This window comes from Antechinus flavipes, chromosome 3 (genome assembly GCF_016432865.1).
Source record: "Antechinus flavipes isolate AdamAnt ecotype Samford, QLD, Australia chromosome 3, AdamAnt_v2, whole genome shotgun sequence".
Taxonomy (NCBI): Eukaryota; Metazoa; Chordata; class Mammalia; order Dasyuromorphia; family Dasyuridae; genus Antechinus; species Antechinus flavipes.
In genome coordinates this window covers 248,334,405-248,360,838 of record NC_067400.1, presented here as the reverse complement: position 1 = coordinate 248,360,838, position 26,434 = coordinate 248,334,405, and the positions used below count along the sequence as shown (strand labels likewise).

Here is a 26,434-nt window from a genome sequence, read left to right as displayed (position 1 = left end):
CATCAATAAAACGAGGATAAGAATAGTATCTTTCAGGGCTTTTCTGATACACATAAATACTTAGCAAATTTTAAACGTTAAATAAATGCTATTATTATGCCAAAGAGTAACCTTATTTGAGCCTTCAAGTAAGAGGGTTAGGGATGTCCTTTAGTTTATTGACCAGGGGAGTGTCAAGATTTATCGCAGCACTTTGGGAAAAATTATTTTGACGGTGTATATATAATAAGGGATGGGAATGGAGATTAAAGGGGAATCAGTGGCAGTAGTCCGGGCGAAAGCTACGGCCAAAGAGATGGGCCGGGCGGGAGAGAAGTCGAGATCTGACCCCTGGGTTGGTCATGCTGAGTCAGTTACAGATTTCAGAGGAGCTGGGGGAGGCTACAAAGGTCGCCAAAGGCCAGGGGAGAGGATACGTGAAGCTCGGCGGTTTCCTGCGCTTCTTCCTCCAGGAGAGACCGCGCCGACTACGCCCAGAACCCTAACACGTGGGCTGGGCTAGCTAGAACCGCCTACAGGAGGGGAGGGGGAAAACGATGGAAGGGGGAAAGCGTCATGAGGAGAAAAAGGAAATGAGGAGCTTGCAGGGAAGGGGCGTGGGGAGCTGCGCGCGCAGTCTTCCCAGCGGGCAGTGCGTGCTTTCTCTCCGGTTTGTTCGGTTCCTTGTGCGTTGTGATCCATAGTTACCATCTAGCTATGGCTCTCCACGTTCCCAAACCCCCGGGCTTCGCCCAGATGCTGAAAGAAGGAGCTAAAGTAAGCGAATGAGAGGGGATTGGTTGGGGGGAATGTTGGCTTGGTACGGGCTTCTGTGGAGAAAGGTAAAAAATAAGGGAGCTAACGTGGATAGGCCGTCTTCCAGGCCGGGCCGCTAGAAAGAAGAAGGTTCCAGAACTGAGGGGCGGAGACCAGAGCAACCCATGCGCCGCGATCCCCGAGGCTGGGGCGCGGGACTCCGGCCTGGTGCGGAGACTAAAAAGGGCGCTTCGGCGCCCCAGAACGTGATCACGTGTTCCGGGGGCACCACCCTGGAACATGCGTTAGCTCTTGGCTCTTAAATCTCTTGGAGACAAATCACCCTAGCCCTAAGCTAGTTCATTTCCCTGCTGAAACTGTTTAGGAATGGACGTTGTGGACGTAGGGATAATGATATGAGGGAAAGAAGCGGCCTTTAACTTAAGCACCTGTCTTAGGTCTGTAGATTTTTTTTTTAATGACTACGTTATTGTCAAAGGGTTTCTAGATCTATGAACCATGATCCTGTATTAACATCAATAAGTGTATGAGAGAAAAACAAAACACTTTATCGGGAGGTTCATGTGAGCATGCTTCCTTCCTTTCAAGGATTGTGTTGAATGGTGATATCATGGGATGCATGGCACAGTGGATAGAGCACTGTCTACACAGTCGGGGACCAGGATATAAATCCCTCCTCTAGTGTTTAATACGTGTGAACTTGACTTCGATTTAATTATTTTTAAAGTGAAAGTGTTATAAATAGATGGTCCCTGATGTCCCTTCCAAGCACTCTGACTTTTATAGCTTTTATGTCTGCTAGTAGTTGATGACACTAGCTAATTTATTCTCTTAACAACTCTATGATATTGGTAAAAGTTTTGTCATCATCCCTAATTTTTTTGTTGTTTAAAAAAACTGAGACTCAGATTTTTCCATGGTTTTACCTAATAAGATGTCTTACACAAGACTTAAATCAAAGTCTTGCCTAATTCTAAATTTATTTAAATTTATGATTTTTACTTCCCTTTCTCCTAGAAGATTAGAATTAGCCTTACCTTGTCAGATTGTGATCATGTTCCCAAGGCCAGGTCTTTCATGTAATTTCAGGGATATAGGTAAGAGGTTTTTTTTATTTTCAAAACATATATGCATGGATAATTTTTCAACATTAATCCTTGCAAAAAACCTTGTGTTCCAATTTTGGTAAGAGATTTTTTTTTTTTTTTATGATAACATAATGTGTTCTCTCATTTTTACCGTTTAACTGACTAAGCTTGCTAATGCTGAATTACATACCTGGATATGTAATTTTACCTGCAAAGCCAAAGAATATTTTGAAAGAGTTGAGGTTTTGAATGGTGATTTAAAAACAGGCTAAATGGCTTGAGGAGTCTAGAGTCTTGCAAGTAGCATGGAGATATACAATACATTCCAGTTGCTTGTTTGAAAACTATCTTCCTAATAGAAACTTAAGAAATGTGCCTCTGTAAATTATGGTCATAATTACGATAAAAAACTTAACTATATCATTCCATCGAGTTCGTTATTAAGTACCTATTATGAGGGGCAATATGCAAACTATTGTGGTGAATAGAGAACATTGACTATCTTCAGAATTAAGAACCCTTTGGTGCTAGGCCTTGACTGGCTTTGGCACCTGCCTTACAATAAAGAGATTTAGAGAATTGTTTGAGACTATGAGAGATTAAGTGACTTCCTCAGGGTCACAATCTGGATAAATAGGAATTCCTTACCTTGAAGTAATTAGAATTCTTGGAGAGTCATTTTCTTATGTATGTAGTAAGATAATCTGTAACATTGTTCCTTTTAGTATCCATCTCATAGAATAGTTGTCAAAATAAAGTAAGATAATGATGTTTTTCATATTGTGAGGCTATTAGGATATACAATGGATTCTAGGGTTTCAAAAATGAAAAAGAACACTTCTCATCCCAAAGAACTTAGAAGCCTAGTAGTTTGGAGAAGCAGATGTGTTAATGGCAAAGTTGGTATTCAATATCATTCAAAAATTGTATCTGTTACATAGAATGTCTGTAACAAAATCTGAATTTCCTCCAAATCTTGGAGCAAGAGTTGAGAATCATCATAAAGGGAAGATTTTGGATCTCACAATATCTTTGAAAATTAAATATGACAAATTAACAATTCATATTTCACTGCCTTTTGAGAAAGAGCAGCATTTTTTGATGTCTAAACTGATCTATAATGCTAAAAAATCAGTTTCCCTTGTGTTCCTGATGCTTCTGAAGGATTTGATAGATGGGAGGGAAGAGGTAGGGAAAGGGGATGTTGCATAAAAATGAATAAGATATACTTTCTATTTCACAAATTCCTGTCTTAATGATTATACTTATCAGCTGTATAATTTTGACTTTCTCTTTTAAGCATTTTTCAGGATTAGAGGAAGCTGTGTATAGGAATATACAAGCATGTAAGGAGCTTGCCCAGACTACCCGTACAGCATATGGACCAAATGGTATTTCTAAATTTTATCATATGAGTCACTAATAGTTACTGCCTATTGTTTTAAGATTTACTTTATAGTTATTTGAAATTAGACATTTCTGATAAATCTGTAGCTCTGGAAAAATTAATTTAAAAATTTTAAGATACTATGTGTCTTACCTACCTTGAGCGAGGAATCTAGAATTGAAAGAGCAGGGATCAATGTCACTAATTAAGAACATTTTGAATAACTCTTGACCTTATTTTTGTTATGCAAGCTAAGAAGATAGAAAAGCAAATGAGACAGAATCTTTGCCTTCAAAGATTCTATTCCACAGTTTTCTGTAAAGGAAAGATTGTGAATTTAAGAGATGTGATTTCTTGGTTCTCAGCCGTCCTCAACCCCTGCAACTACACTAAATGTGTGATTTTTGGGCAAATCATTTTATCTCTAGGCTTCAGTTTCCTCATCTCTGAAATCAAATGATTAGGTTTGACATTCTCTGAAGTGCTTTGGAGGCCACAAATTCTAGGAATTCCTAGTCTAAATACTTGGAATACAGAGGTGAGAAAGGTCACTTATTTATGGTTGATCCAGAAGGTTTTATACAAGAGGTATGGAATAATTAGCCTTCAAAGGTTTTAGGATCATGTGGAGTTGTATAAAGAATAAAATAAAATTTTTAAATGCAATTAAATTATGAGTAACGAGAAGACAGTACTTGTGGGGGTGTTTTAGATTGTTACCTTAAGGATATAGAAATAAGAGTTGCTATGTTATTTTTAGGAATGAACAAAATGGTTATCAATCATCTGGAGAAGCTGTTTGTGACAAATGATGCAGCTACTATTTTAAGAGAGCTAGAAGTAAGTAAATAAGGATTTTTTTGGTAGAACAATAAAAACTTGTCATATTCAAGAAATATCATTTACTTCAGATTTTTATTATGGAGAATTTTCAGTGAATGTAGTATGCAGAAAGAAAGATTGTAGGAATTTATTTCAGCAAATTAGAAAATTACAGGGATTTCCTGAAATCCATTGCTGTTTAGAAACATTTATATATGATTTTTCTATTTTGCTAGTTAAATACCCTGGAAATTAATATTTAGACTATAAATAATTCATGAGGTTAAAATGTATGAAATTTCTTGTAAATAGAAACGAATGTATATTAGCCAGATTATGGCATTCAGTGGACAGTTCTTTGGATTAGTACATTAAGTATGTGTACTAGATAGGCACGCCTAATAGTGAGCTGGAAGCAGAATTGAATAAAAAGAGAGAACAATGAATTGCTGTTGCGGAAATATACATTTTCAAAAGTCTCAAATTATTTCTTGACACACAACTTCTGTTTTAAAACCAGCAAATCTTCTTCTGATTAAACCATGATCTCTGAAGAAGAATTAACACAGCACATGATTCAAAGAGTGATATAGACAGTAACATAGACAATGTAAGTTGTAGCCCAATATCAACATGTATGCAAAAGATGTGACAAAATATATTTTTATATATATATATATATATATGAGATAAGAAAAGTATATGACCTATAGGGTCTTAGAAATAAGGAAAGGATTTGTGAAAGAAGGGATGACAGATATTTTCCAGGTGCTATTCATGAAATGTTAAGGCCCATAGTTTTATTTGAAGGATTTGTGGTAGGGACATGGTAGATATAAGTATAGAAACATGCTACCTCCACACTTCCAGAACTGGTTAGTGTAGTAACATTAATAAAGAAAAGCCAAGCCAATTTTGACATTGCAGAGCAGTACTGAACTTTTTTATTTTTCATCTGTCTTGGCTCATTTCTATGGTAACAAATGTTACCATAAAGTTTTGTTCCAGTAATAACAGTAAAGCAGTGCTTCATTTAGCTAGCATTTCTAGAGAATGATGTGTTTTAGATTTGGAATTTTCTAAATAATTGTTCACCTCTTTAAGAACTAGCATTTATTTTGAGCATTTTTTGAGAAATCTTTTCAAAATCAAAGTTTTCCTGACCTTCTTTATGTCTTAGGGTTATCATTCTGAACATAAATGATTCTTCTGTTGTATAATAGACATGCTTGGACTTACGGATATAATTTGTATAAGCTTTTTTCCCTTAGTATGTGGGCTCCCCTTCCCCCCTTTAAAAAATAAAAATAAAAATCCTTGAATTTTTCCTGTCAGTGGTTTTCTTGAACAGCTTTGCTCTGTTCCATAGTTTTCAGTAGTAATGATGAATTGGTTATATTTTTTTCCCCAAAACAATTATCTTGTCTGTCTTAGGAATTAAATATTCAACCTTGGTCTAATTAATATAATAACGTTAATGAAATGTGTGCCTGCCCACCCACCAATGTATAGCTAAGTTACGCATTTTGGAAGTTTTATTAAATTTTAGGCAGTGTTTCAAAGAAAAAATTTGAAATTTTCAATTAAAATTTGTATCCCTCAATAGGTGCAGCATCCTGCTGCAAAAATGATTGTGATGGCTTCCCACATGCAAGAGCAAGAGGTTGGGGATGGCACAAATTTTGTCCTTGTGTTTGCTGGAGCCCTTCTAGAGTTAGCTGAAGAACTGCTAAGAATTGGATTATCTGTTTCAGAGGCAAGTATATCATTTTGTAATTTGTTCTCATTTGAAATGTAATTAAAAACAAGATTATTAAACATCTGTCTATAGTTTTAAATCATTTCCTCTTTCATTTTGATGAGGCCCTAAATTTTTTTATATATTATTTGTAACTAGTTTTAATGCAGTATAAGCCATAAATGATTCTGATTTTCTGTATGTTACTGCTCTGTTGTTAATTTTGTTTAAATTAGGAACTTATTCATCAACAAAAAAATGTTTCTATAAAGATCAGAAAGATTTGTTTAAGACACTGAATCTACATTGTATTTAAAGTGTCCATTAAGTTGAACATATAGCATTAGGGATTGTCCTTACTATATGTTTACTTCTGAACTGCCTTCTGCTCTTGTCTATATATTTTTGTGTTTTTCGTTCATGTCCTGTTTTTGTTGTTTTTTGGCTTTTTGCTTTGGTTTGGTTGGGTTTTTTGGCATCACTATCACTACTTTCCACAGTACTTTCCTGTAATAAATATGTCAAGCTAAACAAATTTGTGTTACATTAATCATACCTGAAAATGTGTATCTCTCTGTACCCACTTTTCCAGGTGGTGGGAAATAAGCTTCATCATCAGTCTTACAGAGTTGTTTAGTCTTAAAAATTATCATTTATGTTGTACTCATTATAAATTACTGTAAATTATTCTGGTTTTGCTCATTTCATTTAGCTGTTTTTACAGGTCTTCCCAAGTTTTTCTGAATCCATTCCTTTCATCACTTCTTACATTGTAATGGTATTCTATTCCCTTTCATTTCATAAACCATTATTATTCAGGCTTTTCCCAATTTGTGAGTGCCTACTGTGTTTCTAGTTCTTTGTTATGACAAAAAGTACTGTTACAAATATTTTTGTATTTTGTAATTGTAACATTCTTTATCTCTGGAGTATAAGCCCTAGTGGTGGTATTTGCTGAGTCAAAGAGCAAATAAGAGTTTAGTGACTTTGGGGTATAATTAAAAATTGTTTTCCAGAATGTTTGGACTAATGCACAGATTCACTAGTATCGAATACATCAGCATGTTTATCTTCCTGTAGACTTTGACAACTGTATTTTTCATTTTTTTAATCATTACTAATCTGATAGGTATGTGATGAAATCATAGTTTTTTTAATGTATTTTTATTGTTAATGACTTGGAGTATTTTTTCTTTTTAAGAACTGTTTATTGGGGCAGCTAGATGATGCAGTGGATAGAGTACTGGTCCTGGATTCAGGAGGACCTGAATTCTAACCCTGCCTCAGATTAGCTCAGATAGCTGTGTGACCCAGGACAAGCCACTTAACCCCAATTGCCTCCCCCCAAAACAAAAACAAAAATACTTTTTAATTTTCTTTGATTAAAGGAGAATGATTCTTTTTCTTCACAACTTCTACCTTTACTGATAATTAAATGCAGCAAAATTCTGATTTCACTGATTTTGTTTGTGCAAAAGCCTTTCAAATTTATGTAATCAGAATTTTCCAATTTATCTTCTCTTTGATCAAAGATTCTTCCCCTATTCTTAGTAGGGAAAGATCTTCTTCCTTATGTCTCTGATATGTTCTTGATGTAATCTTTTACATTTGGAGAATATTGTAGTATATACTGGGATATGGTTTAAACCTAATTTCTGCCCGCCTCCTTTTCTGTTTTTCTTGAATAATGAGTCTTGAAAGAGTCCCTGTTTCATTCCCCATAGAAACTATTACAAATTTTTTTCTTCCATAAGATCCTAAACCACTAATTTACTCTGCTTGCCCTCTGTTATGGTCTTTACATCACTAACTGAAAAAGAAAAAAACAATCAGGAAGCATTAAGTATGAACTAGTCCCTCTTCACCCATTTTGTTTATCTCAAAACTCCTTAATATCTTTTCCCCAATATCTGAAAAATTAGTCTTTCCCCCAGCTCCATCTCCTGCATTAAGTGTTTGTTTGCTTAACCTTCCTCCCCAAATTACTTAGTGCCCTCCTCTCCCAAACTATTTTGCATTTACTACTTTTGTATGTCCCATGAAATTTAAGCTTCCAGCAAGTAAGGATCTCTATACTACTTATCTTTAACAGAGTAGGCACTTAATAAATACTTGGTTGAATAAAATAAATTGGGTACATAACTCCAATTTTTATAAATTATTTGTAAGAATCATGAAAGATAATCCAAGAATGTAATTTTTTTTGCATTTTTTAATCAAATATGGTGATGATAATCCCACATCATTTAGATGGAAGAAAAAATGAGATTAGAGAAAAATCTTGTCAATGAATGTGAATGCAAAAATATTGAATAAAATGTTTAGCACAGAAGAGATAAATATTAAGAAAATTACAAATCTTGATAAGGTTGTAGTATAAGAAGAATATAAGATTACTTTAATATTAGAAAAATTATAAATATGATTTGATAACAATAATAAAAAATCATTATCGATAAATGTAGAAAAATCTTTTAATAAGATAATAATTTGTTTAAAACAAAAAAGGTAATAGATTTTCTTTTATGACAGTAAATAATAGCTATCTAAAACCCACAATCAGGATTATCTGCAGTGGAGAAACAGGGATATCTACAATAAATCAGAGGTGAAGGAAGACTTAATTTCTTCTTTTCACTACCCTTTTTAGTCAAACATCTCTTTTCTTGTTTCCTTCATATGTGTGTGTGTGTGTGTGTGTGTGTATGTATGTATGTATGTATTTATTTATTTGTATAATTTTTTTGCTGAGGCACTTGGGGTTAAGTGACTTGTCCAGTGTCACATCCAAGAAGTGTTAAGTGTCTGAGGCTAGATTTGAACTCAGGTCCTCCTGACTACAGAGATGGTGCTCTATCTACTATACCAACTAGTTGCCCCAAGATCACTTATTTTTAATGGTAGATGAATTACATTTCTTTTAATCTTAAGACTTTGTTCGATTATTTATTTTTGTTTCTTTGAGGCTTGAGTTCTGATGTTTTTTAAATTGTTGACTATAAGGTTTTTCATCTTTTATTCTCAGCTATTTAATATCCTTCCAATTTGTCCTCTGGATTTTTTTTTTCCTCTACATTTCTTTCTGGTACTGTTGTCAAGCCATTGTCTTCTCTGAGCTTGTATTGGAACTCGTTTTGGAATTGTTGATTTTTTTTCAGTTTGCCTCTTGGTGTTCATTTAATTCATAGTGTTTATTTATTGAACATTGTCTTTCATTTACTAATATAGCTTCAATTTGTTGATTGGAAATAAATACTTGGTTCATATTCCACTCCTTCTCTTCCTTTTGGATGGTGAGGGCAGACCTTATCTGGTCTAGATGCCATTGCCTCTCCTGTTGTGACTACATGGCCCAGTCCCCTCCTTGTTCCCATTTCCCCTCTCCCCCCCCAAAAAAAAAAAAGTCTACAGGCATACCTGATATTTTGCTTAATCTACCAGTGATTTGATTCAGGTTTTGTCCTTGGTTCCTTCTCCTTGCTCAATCTAGAATCTGAATTTGGTTTTATCTCTTACTGTGGGCTTAAGAATTACTAAGTAGATGTTTTCATTTGTCTTGGTAGCAGACCTTCTAACCAACCTAGGCCATGCTTAATAAAATCACATTTATACCTGAAGGAAGCCTTTTCAAGAATATTTTCTCCTAGCCCTGAAGTCAGAGGATCTGAGTTTAAATCTGGCCCTGGACATTTAACACTTCCTAGCTGTGTGATCCTGGGCAAGTCTCTTAACCCAAATGCCTCAGCCAAAAAAAAAAAAAAGAATATTTTCTTATCTACAATTCTTCTGTTCTGGCTTCAGCACAGACATTTTGTAGAATGATATAGCACTCTACAACATATTAGAACATTAAAATAACAACCAAGCAAAGTAACAATTTAAAATCATAGATTTATTTATTGTTTGGAAAAGTAATTCTTTTTTATATTTTAGGTCATTGAAGGTTATGAAATAGCTTGTAGAAAAGCCCATGAAATTCTTCCTGATTTGGTCTGTTGTTCTGCAAAAAATCTTCGAGATGTTGATGAAGTATCATCTCTGCTTCAGACTTCCATTATGAGCAAGCAGTATGGAAGTGAAGTCTTTTTGGCAAAGCTTATTTCCCAGGCATGTGGTGAGTAAAATTTTCACAAATTCACATAGTCCTTTTCCTCCAAAAGTTCAATATGTTATTGTCTAGTTTGATAGTGAGGTGGTGATTTCAAGAAACTTGAAAATATTAGTGGAATAAATATACATGTGGGCGTGCACATATGTGTGTGTATGTGTGTGGGGCTTGAACTGAAAGGGGGGGGGGGGAACCAAATGACAATTGTCAGAGTGCATGTCAGATGGGAGATACAGGAACAGGAATCTTCTTTTTTCTCAGTCTTAGTTCTCTCATGTATCTCTTGTGTTAGCATTTCATTGCAGTAAGAATCTATTAGCCCAGTATGGTATCAGTAGGTATCTTTGAATCAGGATCCTTATGGGGGCCATATAGTGACTTAGTTTTAATCTGGTTTGGGATGCTTATTTGACACCCATGGTCAAGACAGTCTGTTAAGCCAGTAGAATTAAAAAGTGGGGGTAACGTTAGTTTTATATTCCTTTTCTTTTTTGTTTTAACCAGAAAATTCCTCTGTGTTCTTTTAAACAACTTCTTGTGTTCTTTTTCTATATGGTAAAAGAAGAGTTTTTATATTTGAAAAAAAAAGAGGTATAGTTAATTACCTCTTAATAAAGTCACATAAAGAGAAGCTATTTCAAGAATATTTTCCCTGAGTGGGGGAGGGGGATGCCCAGTTCACGGTCTTTTCTATTCTGTTTGTAAATTCTTGGCATTTCTATTTTAGTTTAGTTTAGTTTAGTTTTGCTTAATCTGAAACAAACTCATATCTTAGTCTGGATGTTGATGGCATTTTGCAGTTATCAGTGATATAACTTAGATGCTGTATGTAATCATCTTTTTTTCATCTAAGGCTTTCCAATCTTTCTGCAGCCACTTCCTTTCCATATTATTAACTTTGGCCCCTAGACAAGATTCTCACCGTTCTTTATGCCACATATTCAATCACTTTACAAATGTTGCTTTTTCTACCTTCACATCAGCTCTGGAATATGTCCTTTTCAGTTCACTGAAACAAATGTTACCTTGATTTAAGTTTTCAATACTTCTTGTTTATATTAATACAACAGCTTCCTATTTTCTAAAGTCTCCATTCACTCCCTTCTGTCCTATATACTGCTATTAAAGTAATTTTACTTAAGCACAGATCTGATCATGTGGTTGTCCTAATAAGGCAGTTAAATCTAGTGACTGTTGCCTTTAGTATCAAACATAATAGATCCTTCTTCCCCCTTTTTTGTCCCTCTTTTAAACTCTTTCACAACCTGTCCCAGTCTATTTTTTCAGCCTCATTAGACATTATTCTTTTCCCTGCACTCTGATCTAGCCAAACTGGCCTTCTCTCTGCGATTCATAGGCAATACTCCAATCTTTTGTCTCCATGCTTTTATGCTAAATCCCTCACTTCATTCTCTCATACTTGGAATATAGTTCCTCCTTATCTCTGCCCTAGAGAGCAGCAGTTCTTCCTTTAAGACACATCCTCTTCTTTTCTTATTCCCCCTCCTTCAAGTTGCCTTGTGCCTTCTCTCTCAAACTCTACCTTGTATATATGTGTGTTTATTTATTTTGTTTTTATGCTGTATTTGTTTGTTTATATATGTACTTGTCTTCCTCTTGAGAATTTAAGTTTTCTGTAAAGATTATTTATTCTTTGAACTTATATCTCCAGCATACCTGGCACAGAGTAAGGTGCTTAATAAATATTGATTGATTGATTTTGACTAGTAATATTGTTTCTTCAACAGTATCTATTTTTCCTGATTCTGGTCACTTCAATGTTGATAACATCAGAGTATGTAAAATTCTGGTAAGTTATGAAAATCATTTGCTTAATATTAATTTTAACAAAACGTTTTGTTAAATTTTCTCTTTAACTTTTGACATTGGAAAAACTAAACTTATTTAACTTTTTAAAAACCAAAATAGTCTGTATATAATTAATTTTGAGATTTATTTAGAAATTCTTCACCTGAGATTATAATAAACTGAATAGCATAGTAGGAATACCACTGATTTATGTTAGCGTCATGCCTTTGTTCAAGTCCCATTTACTACTAATATTTGGTGGTGGTTGTTTTTATTTTTTTTAATTTGCAATGAAAGTTATCTTTACATGTATTTGTAAAAATAAATTACAACAGCCCCTAATGTTTCTCCCTCCTTCCTCTCCTTCACCTTGACTTCCCAAGAGCCCAAGCAATTTGATAAACGTTAAATATGTGCAGTTCTTTTAAACATATTTCCATATTTGTTGTGCAAGAAAGGGGAAAAGCCATGAAAAAGGAAAAAACAAATAAAGGTGGAAATACTATGCTTCAGTTCACATTTAGTCTCCAAGGTTCTCTGGATTTGGGCAGCTCTTTACATCACAAATCTATTGTAATTGCTTTGAAAATCACCACATTGTTGAAAAGAGACAAATCCATCATTGCATAATCTTGTTACATTATACAACATTCTCTTGGTTCTGCTCACTTCACTTAGCATCAGTTCCTGCAAGTCTCTCCAGGCTTCTCCAAAATCATCCTGTTGATCATTTCTTAAAGAACAATAATATTCCATTACATTCATATACTATGACTTATTCTGCCATTCTCCATTTGATAGGCATCCATTCAGTTTCCACTATAAAAAGTGCTTCTATAAACATTTTTCCACATGTGGGTCCTTTTCCCTTTTTTATGATCTCTTTGGGATATAAATGCAGTAGGGACACTGATGAATCATAAGGTATGCAGTTTTACAGCCCTTTGAGCATATTTCCAAATTGCTCTCCAGAATGGTTGGATCATGTCACAACATTTCCAACAATGGAGTATTGTCCCAAGTTTCCTACATCTCCCCAACATTTATCATAGTCTTTTCTTGTCATCTTAGCTAATCTGAGAAGTGTGAAGTGGTACCTCAGAGTTAACATTTGGCTTTTTAGGTTGCAGGAATTCTAGCCTTTAATTCAAAATGTGATCATTTTATATCTTTCTATTTGGAGATAACCCTAAGTTTGTTGTTTTTAATTAATTTTTTTAACTGCAGGCACTAAAAATCATGGTTTTTAAAAAAAAAAATTTATTTTTAGTAATGTTTAGATTATAGCAAATGAATTTGTAAACTGATCCAGAAGGGGGTTGAAATTGGTATATTTTACTCACTATAATAAAATAGTACTTGTTGATTGTATGTTGAGTTTTACTCTAATGCTAATCACATATAGGGATAGACGCCTGGGTTCTTAAAGGCCATGCCAATTAATTGATTGTAAATTTGGATAGTCTTCTCTATTGAAGTATTTGACTTAAAGTATGGATTTGGCAGGTGTTTATATCTGATATTTTAGGATTAGGCTAGCTAAATTCAGACAATTTTTATCACCAGATTAACTTGGAATAATAGATTGTTTTCCTTTAAAATAGTAGCTCTTCTGCTATAATAATAGAATTATGATCTGTGTCTTTAAGAGAAGAGTACCATGCCAATTTAATTCAAATTGATTGAAGCATACTGAAGTTTTACAAATTCAGTGCCTTAGAACTACTTTGTTTTAGGAAGGAAAGTATTCTGATTATTTAGTTCTTTTGAGTCTTAGCTAATTATGTTTCTCTGTGTTAATTTATTTTTTAAAAATACATTTAGTGGTCAAAAGATGTGAACAGACAATTTTCAGATGAAGAAATTAAAAACATTTCTAATCATATGGAAATGTGCCCTGAGGTGCTCTCAGATTGGCAAAAATGAGAGAAAAAGATAATGCCGATTGTTGGAGGGTATGTGGGAAAACTGGGATACAAATACATTGTTGGTGGAATTGTGAATGGATTCAACCATTCTGGAGAGCAATTTGGAACTATGCTCAAAAGTTAACAAACTGCATACCCTTTGATCCAGCAGTGTTTCTACTGGGCTTATATCCCAAAGAGATCTAAAAAGGAGGGAAAGGGACCCATGTGTGCAAAAATGTTTGTGGCAGCCCTTTTTGCAGTGGCAAGAAACTAGAAACTGAGTGGATGCCCATTAATTGGAGAATGACTGAATAAATTATGGAATATTATTGTTCTGAAAGAAACGATCAGGAGGATGATTTCAGACAGGCCTGGAGAGACTTACATGAACTTATGCTAAGTGAAAGGAGCAGATCCAGGAGATGATTGTACACGACAAGGAGAAGATTATATGATGATCAATTCTAATGGATGTGACTCTTCAACAATGAGATGATTGCAGGCCAGTTCCAATGATCTTGTGGTGAAGAGAGCTATCTACATCCAGAGAGAGAACTGTGGGAATGGAGTGGTTTACAACATAGCATTTATACTCTGTTTGCTTGAATTTCATTTTATTTCTCGTTTTTTTCTTTTTGATCTGACTTTTCTTGTGTAACATAATTGTATAAATATGTATACATATATTGGATTTAATATATATTTTAAGATGTTTAACATATATTATATGTTATCTGGGGAAGGGGTGGGGGAAAAGTAGAAAATTTGGAACAATGTTTAATGTTGGAATAATTATCCATGCATATGTTTTGAAAATAAGAAGCTTTAATTAATTGAATAACATTAAAAATACATTTACTCAGAATATTATTTTCTTTCACAGGGCTCTGGCATCTATTCCTCTTCAGTATTGCATGGTATGGTTTTTAAGAAAGAAACTGAAGGTGATATAACTTCAGTGAAAGATGCTAAAATAGCCGTGTATTCTTGTCCTTTTGATGGCATGATAACTGAAACTAAGGTAGGTAGATTTTAACTTAGGAATTAATGGTCTCAAAGATTGTTGAGATGTGCATTCACTTTTTTTTCTAAAGTCATAGCCAGGATATTGATTTCAAAAAATGGGTTGCATTCTTAGAGGCAGCTAAGTTTCATACTGAATCTGGGGCTAAGAAAATCTGAATTCAAATTCTGCCTCAAGCAATTAATAGCTTTGTGACCCTGGACAAGTCACTTAACAATCTCTTTCTGACCTGGTTTTCTTATCTTTAAAATAAGGATAATTAGAATCACAGTATTAATGTGGGAATCAAGTGAAATAATACTTGAAAATTTCTTTGTTTGTAGTGTATGCTTAGTAAATGATTTATTTCCTTCCTTGTTAAAAAAAAAATACATATATATATATATATATATATATATATATGTATGTATGTATATGTATATGTATATATATGTTTAAATTCCAATCTTGAAAACCTAGGAAATACTAATAAACAATTCTGTTCTTACGGGAACATGACAGATAATTTAACTTTTGGTTAGTTTTTTGTGGATAACATTTCTTGAAAAAGAATAGTGTGGGGGCAGCTAGGTGGTGCAGTGGATAGAGCACCAGCCCTGAAGTCAGGAAGACCTGTGTTCAAATCTGGCTTCAGACACTTAACACTTCCTAGCTGTGTGACCCTGGGCAAGTCACTTAACCCCAAATACCTTGCAAAAACATTTTTAAAAGCCCACAAATTTTCTTCCTTTAAATATACAGTAAAATATTTGTTTAAAAATAGTATACAGTAGACATATTTAACATGTATAGCACTGCTTGCCATCTGGAGGAGGGAGTGGAAAAGTCAGAACAGAAGTGAATGCAAGAGATATTGTAAAAAATTACCCAGGCGTGGGTTCTGTCAATAAAAAGTTATAATTATTAAAAAATAAAAATAAAAATTTTTTTAAAAGAATGGTGTACATTAATATGGAATATAGCTACGTGAAATGACGGTATACATTTTAATAAAAGATCTATAAATTCAGAGGGCCAGGCTGCATACTTACACTCTCTACTGCAAAGTTTCAACAGTACTCTTGGATTTCCTCACAGGGTTTTTTTAGGGTTCTATGATCTTGAGAATCTGTAAAACCCATTTAAGAATTATTTAGCTTATTGAGATTGAAGTTTGAGTTGAGAACCACAGAAAGGGTTTTTTGATGCAATTTTTTTTCTTGCATTATGACAGAACCAGAGGAGAAAAAGAAGTCATGTTTTTAGAATGCACAAATAAGAAATTACTTGTTAAAGAAAATATTTGAAAAGGCTTTTTATAATTTAAATGAAATTTTATCTTGACAGGGAACAGTACTGATAAAGACGGCAGAAGAACTAATGAATTTTAGCAAAGGAGAAGAAAATCTTATGGATTCACAAGTTAAAGCCATTGCTGATGCTGGTGCAAATGTAATAGTTACAGGTGGCAAAGTTGCAGATATGGCTCTTCATTATGCTAACAAATATAATATAATGTTGGTCAGGTAAGAATTGAATGCCATTTTATACTTTTAAGAAAGGTCAATTGTATATTACTTTAATTTTAAAAGCATATTTGGAATATGTATGAAGAAACCAGTGAAAACTCATTGATTCTTGTCAATGCCCTTCCGTAAATACTACATAGAAGATCTGTGCAACAAATTTGAAATCTTTCTAGAATAGTGGTTTTCAGACTTTTGAATCTCAGGATTACTTTATGTTCTTAAAAATTGAGCCTTCTCTCCCTAATGAATTTTTGTTAATTATATGGATCATATCTATTAATATTTACTATATTCAAAATTTAAAAATTACTTTTTACTTTGTGGACCCCCTGAAATTCAAAGTCAGGGACCCTTCTTACAATTTTCAGCCCATTCCTCCCAGTTTTTGAGAGCTGCTGAAAAAAGAATCCCATGGGTACAACATAATTCGAGTGATCATGTTATTCTTCCACTTGGTTCCATAAACACCCTTTACTCCATTTTCTGATCATGTATTTCCTTGGTGTTTTGTTTAATAGTTTTTCTTACACACAAGCCATTGTGATATGAGTGGCCAATTTATACCCTTTCAGTCACTTGGAGTTTTAAATACTTCATGATTTGTGTCATATGGTGTAATCTGAAGAATACTAGTGGTATTTAGGATTGTCTCTTATCAGGAAACAGGTTGGAATTTTTTAAAAGGGAAGTACAGTTTCCAAATGTAATCCAGACCTATTCATTTTGGGGGTCAACTAATTGTCCACCCTTCCTTAACATGAGTCTACATACAAATTCCATGGTGCAAAACAGAAACCTGGCTGTTCACACCTCTTAGATGAGATGAGAATTTCCCATTCTAATTCTCCTATTGTGATGGAGGACCACCAGTCCCATACCATCTAAATTGACACTGTGTCCTAAAGTCTTCTGATCACTCATCTGAACTATTGATACACTATACAAACTTTTGGACTTTCCATTTTATTTCAGTATCCTTGAAATTTCCCGGCCTTCTTATCTGCCCTAAAGCTGAACTCTCTAGTATATTTTGCCTCCTACCACATCCTAATGCATTATTGCTTTTTTATATCTTTTTTTTTTTTAATAACTTTTTATTGATAGAACTCATGCCAGGGTAATTTTTTACAACATTATCCCTTGCATTCACTTCTGTTCCGATTTTTCCCCTCCCTCCCTCCACCCCCTCCCCCAGATGGCAAGTAATCCTTTACATGTTGAATAGGTTACAGTATATCCTGGATACAATATACGTGTGCAGAACCGAACAGTTTTCTTGTTGCACAGGGAGAATTGAATTCAGAAGGTATAAACAAAAATGCAAGCAGTTTATATTCATCTCCCAGTGTTCTTTCTTTGGGTGTAGCTGCTTCTGCCCATCTTTGATCAATTGAAACTGAATTAGCTCTCTTTATTGAAGAGATCCACTTCCATCAGAATACATCCTCAAACAGTATCATTGTTGAGGTATATAATGATCTCCTGGTTTTGCTCATTTCACTTAGCATCAGTTCATGTTAGTCTCCATATGCAATATCTCTTAAAGCTATGGAATGATTCAGTAGATTATCTCTCATGGTCAATAGGCAATCTGCCAAAAACAAAAATTCAAAAATTGTGATCCTATAGGTACTACTTATATATATGTGACAAGAAATGGGCTACTGTATGAAATAATCGATATTAATTTTCACATTACATTGCAATCTTTTAAACAGCAGTGAATTTTAGGAAAGCCTTATAATTTTCCAGATGACTTGTAGTTTTATAAAATGGAACTCTATTTCTGTTTAGCTGTGTCAACAGGAAATCCTCCATAATTCTAATTAAAAACCAGTCTCAATTAAAAAGATTTAAGTTAGATTAAATAAGATTCTGAAACTGATAGTAATGATGAAATTCTAATAGATCTGTTTAATTTTTTGTCCTTCCAGTTCTGTAATATGAAAGCTGACTACCTACGGGTTGCAAATTAAGAGCATTTTTGAGGAAAGTTTTCTCATAAATTTTATCAAATAATTAAAAAAAAAAAAAACCTCAAACTCACCCACCTCCAACCTTCACTTCCTCAACCCCCCAAAAAAACACAAGCCATTGTGATATGAGTGGATCTCAGGATTACTTTACAACCCCCCCCCAAAAAAAAAAATTTTTTTTTCAAGCTCATGGGCTACATAAAACATAAGCAGCTAGCTGGATTAAGCAGTAGGTCATGGGTTCCTAAAATGGTGTTGCCCTTGGCTTATGTATATCCCTGCTTAACAGGTAAAGATAAAAGTGTCAAGGCTATTCTGGGACTATTTGTTTTCCTTGTTAAACTTAATAGAAAACTGTGATGAAGTTTGTTAACATCCTTTGATTATTTTTCTGCTTTTTTGAATGGAATAGTAATTCCATGCAGTATCTTCTTATCTTTATTCTTCTAATTTGATACTGATTTTGACCTTTGCTCTAACATGTTCATAGGTTTTACACAGATTAGTGGTTTGGAAACATTTCCCCCACTGATTGCCATTTGTTTCCTTCAAGTTACAAGTATTCAGTTTTTGTTTTTTTCTCTTTACTCATAAAATCAATGAAAATAAGGCATAATTGCTTGAATTTTATGCTTTGAATCTAAAGGAATCAAAAAGAAGTAAAGCTGCAGCCAAACAGGGGTCTCTTCCCTTGAAAGGCAAATACATGAGAAAAAGTGGGACCACTATTTCCTTAGCCCTAAGCAAAGTGTTAGTGGAGGCTAAAATTAAATTTTTGGCTGCCATATCACAGGGTCATTTCACATATTGAAATGCTGAAAATGACCAGATCTTTTTTAGGCAATCATTTGTAAAGCCTTATCTCTGCTGTCTTGTATTTTGAAACCCATATAAAATTTTTCATTTAATCCTGTTAAGTTTTACCTATTCAAAGATCTTAATGTTAGATTTTCATTTATGTATAGGCTTTGGTAACTCAATTAAGCACCTCTTTAAAGATAGAATTTAATATAATGAATTGAGAAATTCTGTGATTTACGTCTTTGGTGTTTATACATTTCCCCTTTCCCATTGGTTTTGATGCACAGAAGAATGTATGCCCTTCCATATTTAGAGCAAATAAAGCCCCTTTTGAATATGAGTTTCATTTTGCTTTTATTTACTATGGAATGACAACCTCAAGAGGAAAAATAGTTCTAGGAAGGTATACTAGAGCACTAGACCAAGAACCAGAAGACCTGGGTTTGAGTCCCAACTATTATTGTACTTCTGAGTTTCTGGCAAGTCACTACTTTAATTTTTTATATGCAAAGTAGGGAATAATAATTTATACTTGCTTGTGAGGAACACAATTTTTTTAAACCTTCGAGAATGAGCATGTCCTGACTATGAAAGCATATGTACATCTCTCTTTTCATTGGATCGTATGTAGATTGGAAATTGAAAGATACCTTGGATGTCATTCCAGCATGCTTCCTCTTCTGAGGAAATTTAAGAATGAGTTTATGATTTATCTAAGGTCATACAGATAGTACACACCAGATCTGGAATTTGAACGTGGATTCTTTCTTTGATTCCAAAATCAGTTTTTTTAAACCCCTTCTCTAAATCTGGAAGATTTTAAAAATAAATAGTATAAACTGAAGGACACCAGAAAATTCTGTCGTAAGACAATGTTTCATTGCAAAATATTTTAGAGGTGATCTGTGGTAGATTGTATTTACATGTGCAATATATGACAGCTGTTTTGTGTTTAGTAACACAGTGAATTACAAGTTTGTTTTGTTTTAAAAGGTTGAATTCAAAATGGGATCTCCGAAGACTATGTAAAACTGTTGGTGCTATTGCTCTTCCTAGACTGGTAAGCAAGTTGAATTAAGTTCATGTTTGGAATATTTTTATTACTTTGATTATATTAAATTATTTTTCCAGACTGCCCCTGTACTTGAAGAAATGGGCCATTGTGACAGTGTTTATTTATCAGAAGTTGGAGACACACAAGTGGTTGTTTTTAAACATGGTAAGTATGCTTTTCAAGAATAATTCTTTTCTGTTGACAGAAAACCTTAAAAACAAGAATGTAAACATCCCCTCCCCCTTTCATTTCTTACAGAAAAGGAAGATGGTGCCATTTCTACTATAGTACTTCGAGGTTCTACAGATAACCTAATGGATGACATAGAAAGAGCAGTAGATGATGGTGTTAATACTTTCAAAGTTCTCACAAGGGTATGTGAAAAACAACTTGCTTGGTGTGAGAGTTAAGGGAACTTTTTTATCCACAGATATTTTGTATATCTTGATATTTCTAAAAATCTATAATCTTCTGAAGTAAAGATACTTTTCTTTCCCACTACCTTTTTAATTATATATCAATGTTAGAGCACTGTAAAAAGTTTTTTAGAAATAAAGATTTTGTTACAAATTTGAACTCTTGAGTATGATTTTGATTGTAGGATAAACGTCTTGTGCCTGGAGGTGGAGCAACAGAAATTGAATTGGCCAAACAAATCACATCTTATGGAGAGGTATGCCAATTTCTCTATTGTTCATTTCCACTTAGGTCAAAATTAAAATATTAAAAACATTTTATTTTGTTTTAGACATGTCCTGGACTTGAACAATATGCCATCAAGAAATTTGCAGAAGCATTTGAATCTATTCCTCGGGCATTGGCAGAAAATTCTGGAGTTAAGGCTAATGAAGTGATCTCTAAACTTTATGCAGTTCATCAAGAAGGAAATAAAAATGTTGGATTAGATATTGAGGTTGGAGAACACCTATTTTCTTTTAAGTGTATAGTTGTTATAAGCTTTCTTTTAGCATTCCTGTAACTAATGAAGCTTTAATGATATAAAATTGTAGTGCATTTAATTCCTCAATGGGTTCTGTTAAAAGAGAATCCAGGTTTCACTGCTTTAAATAAACCCTCTGACAAAATTATTTAAAGAATATTTTTGTGGCTTATAATTTGCTTTTGAATGTATAGGTATTTAGAAAGAAAAATAAAACAGTTTTGTGTTTTATTGGCAGGCTGAAACTGCTGCAGTAAAGGATATGTTGGAAGCTGGCATTCTAGATACTTATCTTGGAAAATACTGGGCTATCAAGTTGGCTACTAATGCTGCAGTTACTGTCCTCAGAGTTGATCAGGTATGTTGGAATTGAATTATGTTTTCCTTCTAAAGATCACAATTGTTACCTGTAATTATTAAATTTGGTTATATATCAATTAATTTAAGTTAATGAATGTGATCCTTATGGGAGAGTTTAAGAAAAAAGAATACTCAGATTATATCTAGTATACTGAAAGACCTTAGAATATAAGGGTGTGGGCACCCCTAGACTAGAATAGAGTTGAAAAGTATTATCTGAAATTTTTATTCTAAGTAATTGTAAACAAAAACTTCATCTGATGAGGTTTTTATAATGTCTTTATGGATGGGACTAAAGTTGATATTATAAGCAGCATGAAATTTTAGATGCATATATAGAGTAGATTTTATTCCAAAATAAAGCTGGGATAAAAAGACTGAATTTGCCAGATTAGTGATTTGTGGTAACAAAATTGAGGGCAGGAATAGATAAAGTGAAATACTTCACAAGTTAATTCTTACATACAATTAACTTTTTAATATTTATTCACAGTATGGCATTATTAAAATTGGAGTCATTTAGAAAATTCTTTTCTTTTTTTTTTTTTTTTTTTTTTTTTAAAGATAATCATGGCACGACCAGCTGGTGGGCCAAAACCTCCAACAGGAAAAAAGGATTGGGATGATGATCAAAATGACTGAACAGGTTAACTAAACATCTCAAGTTAAAAGATCCTGTTTGTATTCCATGATGATAAATAAATGCTATCAAATTTTTATGGCCAATATTGTTTCACATTTACTTCTTTATGGGAGGGTAGTTTTCCCAATTTTAATTGCAATGCATAGCAGTATTGAGTATTTTTCTATATTAAATAAAATTTCCTTCATTTACAGACAATTTAAACCTTAAGACTCAAAATAAGCACAAAAATACTCGAACAAATGTAAAGATGAAACATAGGGTTAAGTTTATAATTACTTTATTTTACAAAGGTGAAATCTCCAGATTATTTTAGAGACAAATTTTACAGCAATTGCTACCTTTAAAAGGCAAAAAAAAAATTTTTTTTAGGGTTTGTCTTGACTAAGTGTCAGATCCAAGGGTATCCTCTGTCCAAGTCATATTTCAGGTTGGAAGTATATGGATGCTCTGAAAAATGACTTGCTCATATATATTAGTTTTTTTTAAATTAGCAAACAACTCCCAATATCCCCACTTTGAAGTTTGTATCCTTAGAAGTTCTTTTCCAGGTCCTGTTAGAATGTAAGGCCTCTCAAAAAAAAAAAAAAAAACTGTTGAGGTATATGAATTATTTAAACTTAAGAGAAGCTAGATTTAATGGTTGGAGGAAAGCAATATGCCAGACCAACCAGAATCCCTGTTTTAAGAATTTCCCTTGGGGTCTGGCCCTCTCCCCAACCCTGGAGGGCTTAAGAGTTTTCTTTGCTTTTTTTCCTCTTGGAAGGAGGTCCTTGCTGGAGATGGTTAGGTAGGCCTGGATTGGAGGAATTTTTCCCCTTCCCCAGGACGCCTCCCTTTTTTGTCTCCTTCCCAGGTCAGGCCTCTCAAGATTTTGATTTTGATTGATTGATTGATTGATTGATTGATTGATAGGGGTTATGAGAGTAGACGGATGAAAACCCCTGGCTTCAAATACCAGTTTCAAATACCTATATAGAATAAAACCAATTCCATTATTTACTCTATGCTAGCTAAAGTAAATTATCCAGGAAATATTTCATAAGGTTGCTTATCAATCCTTTGTCCAGTGTTTGTACCAAGAAAGTCACCATACTTGAGTAACATGTATTTATGAAATTAGTGTAAATTTTGCTAACCAAGTTTCAACACAGTAAACTAAGTCTTAAAATTATTAACCAGTACATGGTATCTTTATTTTTCCTCTCAACCACAGACAGAAACAAAACATTTGCCACTTGAGATTCTATTTAGCATTTTCCCTGCAGCATTTCAGGACACATGATCTTTTCTGGAATATTCAAATTTATATGAACATGATTGACTTTTTTTAAAATTAAAAACCAAACAAACGTGGGGAGGAAGTCTTTTTCAGATTAGTTTTTCAGATTAATTCGCTCATAAAACAGGAGGTAAGCTTGTGAATTAAGAACCTTAGTTGCAGGCACAGCTTGTACATGTGTATCACTGATATGAAACCACTGCCCCTTCGTTGATTCATTTTCAAATTCTATCAAGAAGAAAATTTAAAACAGGATTAAGATACAGGTGTATTTTTCCTATTTAAAGTAGTAATAAATATTCCCATATATTTACCTTGTGGACTAGTTTCATCAAGAACAAGATTATAAAGATGACTATTTGAAGTTCTTGTCTTCACATAGGCAGTATAATGCCCCCATCTCATAGTACCGCTGTGTTCCACAACTCCATATAAGGAATACAACACTTTAGTATTTCCTTCAGCAACATTCTGTAAGAATTGAAAGATTTCAAAACATTTGTAGTTCCTTCAAAGCATTTGCACTTCCATCTCCATGAGAAGAGAGTACCACTCTTTGAGTAAATACTATTTAAAAACTGGTCAAGACACTAAAGTGATTTGAGTGCTAATCAGAAATAGCCATTTCAGATTACTGATGAGATCAGATAAATTCTGAAAAAGATCTGTAAATCTCAGCAAGGTAGGCATTTATAGCTTTAAATATCATTCTTATACTGCAAAGAATCTTCCCAGAGTATTTTCCATATTCTCTCATAACTATACAACATCTATCCAAAGTGTTTCAGGCCTTCTGGCACTTAAAATTTTTGTTTAGAACTAACTTTCAGCTTATGTTTTTTTAGCTTTAAAATCCTCCCATCCCCCAATCACAATTACAATTCATTCTAATATGAACAAAATTGGTATTTTAAGTTATCATTTAAATATAAGGAACATTTTTACTTACCTTACACTTTATGGTACAAAAAGGAGCCAAATCTATCACATCTGGAAATTTTATGTGCTTGTTCACTTTGCACAAATTAAGTCCAGCCTAAAAGGGGACAATTTAGTTAAAACGCTTAAGAAAAATCCTAGTTTTTATGTTTCTCATTAGTTTGACCAAGAATTTAAGAGCCCATGGTGTCCCACCTTTTGCTACTAATTGGCAAAATCATTAGTATTAGCTCTCTAATTTAGGTCTAGGCCTAAATTTCCATTTATTGGTGTTTTGACTAGATAGAGCCCTTTGAAATGGTTCTAAAGTTAGCCATTAACAATCAAAATAAATCTAAGAAGGGCCACAAAAATCACTGCAGAGTGTTAGTGGGAGGTTATCTACCTTCTGTTTGCTTAAGTAAACTAGAGACCCCAAATATAATAATAATAATAGACCATTTATGCTTCGAAGTTTCCAAAGTGCTTTTACATAGATTATTTTACTTGATCCCTGAAGAAGGGACCCTGAAACTCTGGACCCCTCCAAATGTTGAGATCTAGCTTTGGGGTACCTAAATGAAATTAGGGTTAAGGTCTAGTGGCAGGTTTGGCAGATTCAGCGCAAGGGGGTCTAGTAGCGGTGGAGTTCCCAATAAAAGCATTTATTGGCCCAGGAGAGCTAGATTGATAAAAGAGGTTTATTATTAGATAAGCAAAGTTAAAGTATAGGCGAAGGTAGAGATAAGGAGGGCACTGGACAGAGGATCCAGTGGACAGAGGGTCCTCACATGGTAGCCATGTTTGGAATCTCTGCAAAGAGGGGTTCTCAGTGTGGCCTTTTTATAATAGGAGACAGCTTGAGGGGCTTTCGGGTGTAGCCCCAAAGTTGGCTCAGATCCGGGTGGGGCTAGACACAGGTCAGATCTTCTACTGGAATTCAAAAGGACCAGCATTTGTGAGTTAAAGGGCCATTTACATTATTAACTAGGAGAGGGTGGGAATCTAGAAAGCAAGCTTTCCCGCATCACAGAGGGGAAGCAAACAAGACAGTTTCATTCTGTTATCTAGCAAAAGAAATTCCAATCCTACTGAACTGAAGGAACTCACTGAATTCCAGCTCAAGTTGAAACCCAGCCAGTAGATGAGCCAACTTGGGACTCCACCTAAGAGTTCCCTTCAGCTTGTAACCAAAGCTCTTATTATAAAAGAGCCAAACTAAAAGCTTCTCTTTGCAGAGGTTCCAAACATGCCATTCTATGCCATGCTAGGCTATGCCATGGAAATCTCTGCCCGCTGGAATAATATTCTTTTCCAGTGTTATCCTCTCTTTATCCTCACCTATTTCCCTAAGGAGACTTTATGCCTCTCTGCCAGGATTTCTAACCTTACTTCCCAATCCCTATAAATAAACTTTTATCAACCTAGGTTTTTGGGTCTGTAAATTCCTTTACAGAGGATCTCTGTGCTGCCAGAAGGGAGTTCCCCAAAACTCCCTACCCTTGCGCCGAATCCCAAGGGGGTGCAGGGGAGCCAAACCTCTCCATTTGGTTCCCTGAACCCCGAACTACCACTAGACCTTATCATTTAACTCCCTGACCACCAGAAACCTTAATCTCATTTTGGTTCCCTAAATCTAGACCTTATCATTTGATTCCCTACTAAAGGGAACCCCCAAACCTAAACCTCATCATGATGGTATTAATGTGATAATATAAAATAATAAAATACATTGACTTATATGCAAAAATTTTTTTTAGTAATTACAACTTTTCACGATGAGTTAAATGCTTGAAAAGGCAAAAATCTAAGAATGGCAGAGGGAAAAAAAAATCACTAGAAACAGCCTGGCTGTGATTATAAATACCTTAGCCTTTATTCCTCTGAAACTAATGTTATAGCAACAGCAAATACTAATATTTTCTAGATTTCTCCATTAGAACTTCACACATTTTCCAGTAACTCTTATATTCTACCAATAACTTTTCTAATCCTTGGTATTTAGCAATTCCCTTTGTAAGATTGAAATTTTAAAAAGATTTCAAGAAGCTGTTAAAAAAAAAGTTACTATTGAGTTAGAGCTGGAAGAGCCTTTTAGGTAATATATGAAGTCCAATCCACTTTAGAGTTAAGGAAATGAACACACAGAAGAGCTAAATGACTTGCTTAGAATCATACAAGTAATAAATATATGAAGGATTTGAACCCAGGTCTTCCTGACTCAAAATCCCACTCTACCATGTTGCTTCTCAAAAATTTACTTAAAAATAGTAAAGATAACATATTAACAAAGATAACAATAAATCTTAA

At 34.0% G+C, this 26,434-nt stretch overlaps 2 protein-coding genes across 4 annotated transcripts in view; one reads left to right on the top strand and one right to left on the bottom strand.

Annotated features, from left to right (window-relative positions):
- The first annotated feature begins 621 nt into the window (after nucleotides 1-621).
- CCT8 (chaperonin containing TCP1 subunit 8) lies at nucleotides 622-22,007 on the top strand. The gene is made up of 15 exons (XM_051984849.1): nucleotides 622-756; nucleotides 3,145-3,235; nucleotides 3,992-4,071; nucleotides 5,660-5,809; nucleotides 9,725-9,905; nucleotides 11,648-11,709; nucleotides 14,502-14,639; nucleotides 15,969-16,147; nucleotides 19,921-19,987; nucleotides 20,059-20,146; nucleotides 20,240-20,355; nucleotides 20,583-20,654; nucleotides 20,730-20,894; nucleotides 21,160-21,279; nucleotides 21,846-22,007. Exons 1-15 carry the CDS (start codon nucleotides 697-699, stop codon nucleotides 21,921-21,923), a joined length of 1,647 nt encoding a protein of 548 aa, XP_051840809.1. The 5' UTR covers nucleotides 622-696; the 3' UTR covers nucleotides 21,924-22,007.
- A 1,082-nt stretch (nucleotides 22,008-23,089) lies between these two features.
- Nucleotides 23,090-26,434, bottom strand: part of USP16 (ubiquitin specific peptidase 16) — a 68,515-nt gene continuing 65,170 nt past the window's right edge. For all 3 annotated transcript variants that reach the window (XM_051984846.1, XM_051984847.1, XM_051984845.1), the window contains 3 exons: nucleotides 24,156-24,242; nucleotides 23,521-23,677; nucleotides 23,090-23,434 (listed from right to left, as the gene is read on the bottom strand). In XM_051984846.1, coding sequence (XP_051840806.1) covers nucleotides 23,301-23,434; nucleotides 23,521-23,677; nucleotides 24,156-24,242 — 378 coding nt within the window. In that variant the 3' untranslated portion in view covers nucleotides 23,090-23,300. The remainder of the gene's footprint in view (nucleotides 23,435-23,520; nucleotides 23,678-24,155; nucleotides 24,243-26,434) is intronic.